Genomic DNA, 10347 nt, shown 5'->3' with positions numbered 1-10347 from the left:
GATTTGGCGGAACGGAACGAGCGTATCACCAATCACGGGATTGTTCTGATAAAACCCTGTCAAAGATTTCGTCGAAACGGTCCCGTGATTGGTGATACGCTCGTTCCGTTCCGCGTTATCCGCTTCATGGGACGCCAGAGTGGTTGTGTTTTACTGAACCTAACCTAACTACTCCACATAAGGCACGTGAGAAACAGAAAGAAAGAGAAATCTAATCTAAATCAAGGATTTAATTGTCATGCTTCTTTATGTGATATCAAATAAAGAATGTCATGTCACGTTCTAGAATTTGGCAGTATGGCATACCATTTATGATTTTTGTTCTCGGTGGATCGCTTGGCCTCCGAGAATTTACGGAATTACGGTAATTGTTAGGAGATAAACTTAAGTTTATTAATCAAAGCATTTTTATCAAGATTTCTTTATTGAATGAATTTTCAGTTATAGATATAAACGTACACATGAACATAAAGTACGCGACGAATTAGAAAAGAAAGGAATTCAAATGAAACAACCAGAAGAAATTACTTTAGAGAAAGAATATGAAAAGTTGGAGAAGGTATGTAGATTAGTATTACCTATATTAAATTGGTGAACAAAGGTTGAAGTAAATTTATTATGAGCGATTAGAATGTCGAAAATTATTTTTACTGCTTATTAAGCTATTGTTATACCAGTTAAGTAAATTATAACAATAATAACATAAGCTAGAGTCTCTAAAAGTCTAAGCAGTAGAGATGGTTATAAAACATTTAAATGAATAATGAAATATTTTGATTAATCTAAAAATATATATTATATTTTTTTATGAAAAATATTTTTTAACTATCCATTATTTGTAAGAATATATAATATGTCAGACATACTTGATTAACCTGCTTGTTTGTTAAATAATACATACAAATATTGAGTAAACAATTTTGATACTACAAATATACTTGTTACTATATAAATCATAAGTTCTTATATATACAAAGAAAGTAATTCCATACAGTCTGTCTGTATAGAGTTCTTTTCATTTAACGACAATGAAATTGATACAACTTTTTATCTTTCTTACCATTCAATGAATAACAAAGATAAACATGTCATTAAAAATTGAAAGCATCTACAATATATCTTATGTTCAGATGGATCTTGACAACTGGAAGAACGTTCGGATATCAAGACCATGGGAAGAATCAGAAAATACAAGAGCTCAAGTATGAATAAAAATGTTCTTGACACATAGTAATCATTATACAATTAGCAGAAACAACACGTGATTAATTCATCAAACTTCAGAATAAATATTCGTAATATCACTCTTTAATTACATGAGTTTGTTACTAAATATTACTACTAAATAAATATGATAATTTTTCATGTAGTCTGTTCTGCTATAATCTTAAGAAATTTAATGACAATATAGTAACCGATAAATTCTTATTTCTTGATATATTATGTATATATAATTGGATTTACATGAACAATGTTCATAGTTTTGAAGAAATTTCAAGTTTATGATTATAAATGACTAATGCAACATATGAGAAAAGAAGCATATATTTATCTTTAATATAAATATATTATAAATATGTTTTGTAATATATTTATGATTAATTAATTTATCTATGTCTATATAGAATTGAACCATGAAGACTAGAGATAAGGAGGCCGAACTATACATTCGGACATGCAACAAAAACCGAGGCCCGGTAATAGTACCTACGGAAAAATAAAAACACTTAATATAAATCGACCCCAAGCTATCGATCAAGCCTACTTAAATCTTTAATCCGTTCACTCGTTATTGAGATCTCAAAATCTAGGGTACTCGCAACTCGTGCGTTCGCGTAAATGAGTCACGGTGCGTCTCGATCCGCGCGTACTTGGCGCGAGACACGGTAGTGCACGGTAGAACACTACCGTGTCTCTTGATAGGTACCTATCCTAGAGTACGTTCCGATTCCCCGCCTGGGTGCTGAAATATGAAAATCTATAGTGCACGTAACATATACTATAGGATTTTTAGCACTCGGGTGACTCGGGTGAGGAATCCGAACGCAGCCCTATAGGTGACATTGCAATCACAAGATACCCTAGAGTTGGTCAAGGAAGAGTTAAGCTAATGGTGTTCCTTTCGCTAATTGGGTTCGCCATTTCCCGATCAGCGCTTCCGGTTCTTTAGTGGAAGTAAGACAAAGCTATAAGTGGGAGTGAGAAAGCTATAACATACTGTATGTACATTGGTCCGCCATTTATCGACAAGACGTTAGTGGGAGTGAGACAAAGTTACGGTATTGGCACAACTCTACTTACAGGAACTCTAAAGATACCCAAAGCTTGAGGAAGAGGAGAGCACGGGAGGAGAGATTGCAGGCTGGGGACATGTACGTGTGAGCGTACCGTGAGTGTGCGTACTGTGTACATACGTATGAGTCCCGTTAGAGTCCCTCTAATAAGAGTCGCGACACATAGCAGCAACTTTTGATTGGTTCGCATTTTCGGCAAAAGTACGTGAAATAGAAAGAGAAAGAGATATAAGAGAGAAAGAGTAAGCGATATGAATGTATGTTACTTGTATATTGCTTTCTCTTTCTCTCTTATTTTGCCGAAACTCAAGATGTCGCGACTCTTATTAGAGGGACTCTACTAAACACCGCCTCTTTCTCTCCACGAAGAAATGCAAGAAGTTTTGCTTGGGTATTTAAAGCCCCAGAAAGATGACGGAGGATTATAATTTGATCTTTAATTTCAGCTATACTAAGATATTTTATATATTATTTACAAACTTATTTGTATTATTTTGTAGTATTTATTTCTTTAGACGTAATGTATTTATATAAATTACATATTTTTGCTTATACAAATGTTGCAGACACAACAGTTTCATAAAAAATAATTTGCATAATTTAACATGACTTAGGCCCGATTGTTCTAACCTGTTGGTAAACTAACTAATAGTTAAATCATATATATGTCTTTGTTTATCCTTTACATTAGACAAAGATAGACATATGATTTAACTATTAGTTAGCTTACCAACAGCTTGGAACAACCGGCCCTTAGGGCTGGTTGTTCCAGTCTGTTGCTAAACTACCTGATAGTTAAATCATATTTATGTCTTTGTTATCCTTTACATTGGACAAAGATAGACATGTGATTTAACTATCAGGTAGTTTACCAATAGTTTGGAACAACCGGCCCTTAGGGCTGGTTGTTCCAACCTGTTGGTAACCTAACAGTTAAATCATATATATGTCTTTGGTTATCTTTTACATTAGACAAAGATAGACATATGATTTGTTAGCTTACCAACAGGTTGGAACAACCAACCCTTAAGGGGATCAGCTCTGGTAACTTAGCCGGTCAACTTCGACTTTATTAATTTTCATATTTTTTTATCGTTTGTTGGTCGTTTGTTGGTGATTGTTGGCCTAATTACAACGTTTGTTGGTTCTTAATTTTTTTTTAAATTTAAAAAGAAAAATTAGCATTAAGTTAGCCGGAAAAATTTTATTTTTAATTTCAAAAAAGCCTAATCGATGCGTAATCGTTTGCTGATGATTGTTGGTCTAATTTTAGCGTTTGTTGGTTTATTATTAATCTTAAAAACGAAAAAAAAACGAAAAATTATCTCACATATTAAAGTAATCGAAGATTGGTTTATTTGCCTACGACTTAAGCTTTATTTCTATCAATTTAAGGCTAACATCTATAAAACTGCCATATGAATACGGGCCTTAACATCGGCAGAAAATCGCGAAAAGATCAAGAAACATGGTGGTTCGTGGGAAGCACACACACACACACACACACACCACAACGGGGGGGGTGCGAGGGGGGGCCTTCGGCCCCCCCTCCCCCGCACCCACCCTGCCGGTAGGCTGCGTGGACCTCGCTTTACAACATAAGTACATGCTAAGTTGTAAAACGAAATTATAAAGCACATGCATGGAGGGGTGCAAGGGGACTTAGGCTGAGTTTCCACTGAGCGCGTCACGCGTCGCGTCGTCACAAGTTAACCAATCAAAACATCCCATTTCATTACATTCTTGTGACGGGATCGAAATGGGATGTTTTGATTGGATGACGCGACGCGTGACGCGCTCAGTGGAAACTCAGCCTTAGGCTGGCGCGTCACGCGTCGCGTCATCCAATCAAAACATCTCATTTCGATCCCGTCACAAGAATGTAATGAAATGGGATGTTTTGATTGGTTAACTTGTGACGACGCGACGCGTGACGCGCTCAGTGGAAACTCAGCCTTACATGCGTGAGCGCACGTGAACAGAAAGGCTTTTCTCCCCTGCACCCTTCCCCATGCATGTACTTTATAATTTCGTTTTACAACTTAGCATGTACTTTATGTTGTAAAGCGAGGTCCACGCAGCCTACCGGCGGGGTGGGTGCGGGGGAGGGGGGGCCGAAGGCCCCCCCTCGCACCCCCCCGTTGTGTGTGTGTGTGTGTGCTTCCCACGAACCACCATGTTTCTTGATCTTTTCGCGATTTTCTGCCGATGTTAAGGCCCGTATTCATATGGCAGTTTTATAGATGTTAGCCTTAAATTGATAGAAATAAAGCTTAAGTCGTAGGCAAATAAACCAATCTTCGATTACTTTAATATGTGAGATAATTTTTCGTTTTTTTTTCGTTTTTAAGACTAATAATAAACCAACAAACGCTAAAATTAGACCAACAATCATCAGCAAACGATTACGCATCGATTAGGCTTTTTTGAAATTAAAAATAAAATTTTTCCGGCTAACTTAATGCTAATTTTTCTTTTTAAATTTAAAAAAAAATTAAGAACCAACAAACGTTGTAATTAGGCCAACAATCACCAACAAACGACCAACAAACGATAAAAAAATATGAAAATTAATAAAGTCGAAGTTGACCGGCTAAGTTACCGGAGCTAAGGGGATCCTGCAGTGACTGGCGAACACGGTCTTACATACAGGTCTGGAAACTCCTGTGTTTTTAAGTGGTGGGGGGTGTCACCGTTAAGGCCTTCACACATAAAATCGCATAAGGACGTAAAACGTAAGCGTAAGAAAATCGACCAATCCCAATCAAGTATTGTGCTGACCGTAACCCCAGTAGGGGAAAATACTTGATTGGGATTGATCGATTTTCTTACGCTTACGTTTTACGTCCTTACGGCATTTTATGTGTGAAGGCCTTTAGTGAGGCACGTAGACCCCAGTATTGGAGCAAACCTATCGGACGGACGGGAAACTGAGCCGACCGTGACCATGTTCAAATGGTGGTGATCGTGTGTCAAAATTCGAAATCAGTGAAAATCTTTGAAACTTGTATGAGTGAAAGTTAACATAAATTGTAAATACAATGCCAAAAGCGTGCATTGTGCCGAATTGCTGGAAGAAATTTAAGGACAATACAGAAAAATGTTCCGTTTTTAAAGTGCCTCAGGACGAAGAATTGCGTAAAAAATGGGAATCTGCAATTCCCGGCATTGCAGTATTGAAATCGTCGCAACATGTGTGTGAGCGTCATTTTGAGCCAACGTGCATCGTGCGAAAATTAGAGAAGCGTGGTCCAGATGGAAAAATTCTCATTGATGTAAGTGTGAATTATTTAAACAGTTTTGTCGATTGCATTTTCGCATTTGCATAAGGTTATGTATTAATTATATAGAATTATATACAATTATATAAAATTATATATCAAAGGTATTATATATATCAATGTACAAAGGTATATAATATATATATATACAATTATACATACATACATATATACATATGTACATACATATTATATATGTATATATATAATATGTATGTATGTATGTATATATGTATATATATCTATATGCACACGCACACGCACACGCATAAACAAGGATAGAATAACGCCAATAGCGCTTTGAACATGCATCGAAACGCGGCCTAATTTGATTGGCTCACCCCTAAGTTCGCCATTTTGCCTCACTATCTGAGTCACTCCCCACCCTACAAGTTTCCAGACCTGTATGTAAAACCGTGCTGGCGAACTTCCTCGATGTCGAATGTCAACCTTTCTAATTTTGTTTTCCCTATATCTGTCTTTGTCTAACGAAATGACATCTGTCCTTTTTTTCGATTGCTCGCCATCTCTCGCAAGATCCGGCAACTACTGTTGCTGCTCTTCTTGTCATTTGCATCCGTATTTGCATTACTAAAATAATTTTTCGATGGATCTTTTTTTGTACGCATTGAATCTTACTTCTACTTACACGATATTATTCCTACATGTTTTCCCAAGGGCAGATGATAAAAATTATGTATGTATAAACTGCAGAATTTTTGTTTTAAGCAAATATTGTCGTCAGGTGACAGCTGCGTATGTGCCCAAATGAGTAATATTTTTAATTTTTTGGTGTTTTTGATATAAAATCGCGTTTTCTGCCCTAGATTTTTGTGCGTACTTTAATTCTAGACCAAAAACTTGCAATTCTGTAAAGCCAATTAAAAGATCCGGAAATAAGTTGGCAATGCAAGTTCATATTTTTTAATTTACTATAGCTCAAACGATTGCTCCCTAATTGCTCCCTCAGAATCGACGATTGCTCCCCTTTTAAGATTATTATTTTTCGAGATATTTAATAAAAAACGAAAAATTTTTAATTTTTATTGAAAAACATATTTATAATAACTCTATGCAACTTTATAGGGCATAGAACGATTGCTCCTTATTGCTCCATCATAATTTTAATGATTTATTGCATTTTTATTGAAAAAATAACAAATTAATCATTTCACAAGGCCGCTATTGTAACTATGGCTCGGCAGCGCATGCGCATGCTACCATAACTATGCGCATGCGCGATGGTATCTGTTAGAGCTTTTACGGATACCATAGCGCATGCGCGTATGGCTTCTGCTTTCTGCTCATGGCTCCTGCAATTTTATGTGCTTCCATCTTAACTATTTCTCGCTTCGCTCTATTGGGATTTTTAATCGCTCCATTCGTATAATTAATTTTGTTATGATATTTTAGCAGAGAACTGTTTATTTTCTTGGAAAAATACATTTCTCACAGTCTTCTGCAAGTATATCCAACATAAAACGATTGCTCCTTAATTGGCCCACCTGTCAGCATTGTGCATGAGCCCTTATTGACGTTAGGCTTAGTTTCCACGCGTCGCGTCATCTGTCGTTAAAGCCTCTTGCACAATGCCAGGCAACAGGCAATAGGAACAGGGAATAGAAATCAGAAATCATGTATAAATGCAGAATAAACAGTGACACAATCAATAGACACAGAGTTTCAGTCACGTTGGAAATTCTGTGCCTATTGCCTGTTGCCAACCAATCATAGCATTCGAACTTTTTAGGTTGTAATTAACGATTTTTTTAGTTATTTCCTGTTCCTATTGCCTGTTGTCTGGCATTGTGCAAGGGGCTTAACCAATCTAAACATCCCATTACAAATAATGTAATAAAATAAGATGTTTTGATTGGTCGCGACGGATAACGCGATGCGTGACGCGCTCAGTGGAAACTCGTCCTAAAAGGCTGAGTTTCCACTGAGCGCGTCACGCATCGCGTTAGGCCCGGTCTACAATGGATATCGGAAGTCGGAGTCGTAAGAAATTGACCAATCACAATCTATTATTCTCCTTGCGGTCGAAAAATAATGAATGGTCAATTGATTGGTCAATTTCTTACGACTCCGACTTCCGACATCCATTGTAGACCGGGCCTTATCCGTCGCGACCAATCAAAACATCCCATTTTGATCCCGTCACAAGTAATGTAATAAAATGGGATGTGTTGATTGGTTAACTTGTGATGACGCGACGCGTGACGCGCTCAGTGAAAACTCGGCCTTAGTGCCCATCTACAATGACTACAATAGGTGTTTTAAGCCCTAAGGGTGCCTCCCCATGCAAGACGGAATCTCGGAATTAGGGCCGGTATCACAGTCTCCGATTAACGTGATCCTCCGATTAAACTCACTCTTCGTCTCTTTCTAGGGAAACAGTTAGAAAGAGATGCAGAGTGAGTTTAATCGGAGGATCACGTTAATCGGAGACCAATCGGAGACTGTGATACCGGCCCTTATTCTGATTGGTTAATCCCATGAGGCTATTGGTTAGCCTCATGAGACTAACCAATCAGAATGATTCCGAGATTCCGTTTTCCGCGATTCCGTCTTGCATGGGGAGGCACCCTAAGCCTTAAGAAATTGTTCAATCACAATTGAATTTGAGGAGAATAAATTGACTGTGATTGGTCAATTTCTTAGGGCTTTAAACACCTATTGTAGTCATTGTAGATGGGCACTAAGGCCGAGTTTTCACTGAGCCATAGAGATATAAGAATAGAGTGCGCGAGTCATATGCTAGCACGTAAGAGGCTGCGATATAGGAATAGAAAAAGAACGCTGCATATAGGCCCTTTCTGTCTTTGTCTACGCGTGCATGCGAAACAAAGACAGAAGGGGCCCATGCGCAGCTTTCTCTTTCTATTCTGCGCAGCTTTCTCTTTCTATTCCTATATCGCTTTTTCAGCTCGCTCGCGCACTCTATTCTTATATCTCTATGCACTGAGCGCGTCACGCGTCGCGTCATCACAAGTTAACCAATCAACACATCCCATTTTATTACATTACTTGTGACGGGATCAAAATGGGATGTTTTGATTGGTCGCGACGGATAAGGCCCGGTCTACAATGGATGTCGGAAGTCGGAGTCGTAAGAAATTGACCAATCAATTGACCATTCATTATTTTTCGACCGCAAGGAGAATAATAGATTGTGATTGGTCAATTTCTTACGACTCCGACTTCCGATATCCATTGTAGACCGGGCCTAACGCGATGCGTGACGCGCTCAGTGGAAACTCAGCCTTTTAGGACGAGTTTCCACTGAGCGCGTCACGCATCGCGTTATCCGTCGCGACCAATCAAAACATCTTATTTTATTACATTATTTGTAATGGGATGTTTAGATTGGTTAAGCCCCTTGCACAATGCCAGACAACAGGCAATAGGAACAGGAAATAACTAAAAAAATCGTTAATTACAACCTAAAAAGTTCGAATGCTATGATTGGTTGGCAACAGGCAATAGGCACAGAATTTCCAACGTGACTGAAACTCTGTGTCTATTGATTGTGTCACTGTTTATTCTGCATTTATACATGATTTCTGATTTCTATTCCCTGTTCCTATTGCCTGTTGCCTGGCATTGTGCAAGAGGCTTTAACGACAGATGACGCGACGCGTGGAAACTAAGCCTAACGTCAATAAGGGCTCATGCACAATGCTGACAGGTGGGCAATTAAGGAGCAATCGTTTTATGTTGGATATACTTGCAGAAGACTGTGAGAAATGTATTTTTCCAAGAAAATAAACAGTTCTCTGCTAAAATATCATACAAAATTAATTATACGAATGGAGCGATTAAAAATCCCAATAGAGCAAAGCGAGAAATAGTTAAGATGGAAGCATGGTAGAAAGAAAACAAGGTATGCTGTTGCGCATCCTTTCTAATAACCAATGAGTGCGTTGGGCCAAGCTGGAGACATATTGGTTTATTGGCCAATAGAATTAGGCCCGCGGTTTTTTAAATGAGAATTAAGTTCTTTTTCTGTTTTGCATATAATACATTTTTATTTCATGTAATAATTAATTTTAAGTAAAAAATGTTAAAATTATATATAAAGAAATATTAAAATAAATGTAAAATAAGCATGAATTGAACAATATAATAGATGTATGAGGAAAAAGTAAATAATTTTCTGAAGTTTTAAAAATATTGTCGATATAAGATGGGTTTATTTAAATACAGCAATTTCAATAAATGTAATAAATATTTTATTTTAATAACACGAGAAGTTGTGTTCAATAAGTTTATTATTGAATAGTATACAAGAAATTGATATGTAAAAATGAACATATGTGGCACGCTGATATTACAGAAACGATGGCGCTTTCTTTTTCATTAAAAAGACAACATCAGATAAAATTCCTTCTTTTAACTCCATGCGAGATGCCCAGTTCCTAAGTGTGGATAATCCTGGTAACGGGTAGTGATTTTCTTTTAAAAAACAATATGCTTTTGGGCTCAAGCTTCTTAACATTATTGCAGCAGATATGTCTTCAAGACCCCACTTTACTCTTTTTTTTCTTTCATTACTCATTAAAACGTCAATTTGCTTCGGAGTGAATATCCTTTTGAGCACATTATGGACATTTTCTTTTATTACACGTTTCGTAACTCTTGTCTTTTCTCTTTGCAATCGTTTTACTTGTTTCTTAAGCAAATCGTTTACCTTGTTTGTTTGGCTTAGTCTTTTCATCAAATCTTGAATAATTTTATCTCGTAATCTGAAAAATATTATCTATTAATTT

The 10347-nt window shown here is 37.1% G+C and overlaps 1 protein-coding gene across 1 annotated transcript; it reads left to right on the top strand.

Moving 5' to 3' along the window:
- On the top strand, positions 1–1741 carry L(3)neo43 (cytochrome c oxidase assembly protein COX16 homolog l(3)neo43). The gene is made up of 4 exons (XM_071783457.1): positions 1–364; positions 442–559; positions 1131–1202; positions 1626–1741. Exons 1-4 carry the CDS (start codon positions 273–275, stop codon positions 1629–1631), a joined length of 288 nt encoding a protein of 95 aa, XP_071639558.1. The 5' UTR covers positions 1–272; the 3' UTR covers positions 1632–1741.
- The last annotated feature ends 8606 nt before the right edge of the window (positions 1742–10347 follow it).

This window comes from Temnothorax longispinosus, chromosome 7, assembly GCF_030848805.1.
Source record: "Temnothorax longispinosus isolate EJ_2023e chromosome 7, Tlon_JGU_v1, whole genome shotgun sequence".
NCBI lineage: Eukaryota > Metazoa > Arthropoda > Insecta > Hymenoptera > Formicidae > Temnothorax > Temnothorax longispinosus.
The sequence above is the reverse complement of the archived record's forward strand: the minus strand, read 5'-3'. Positions and strand labels throughout refer to the sequence as shown.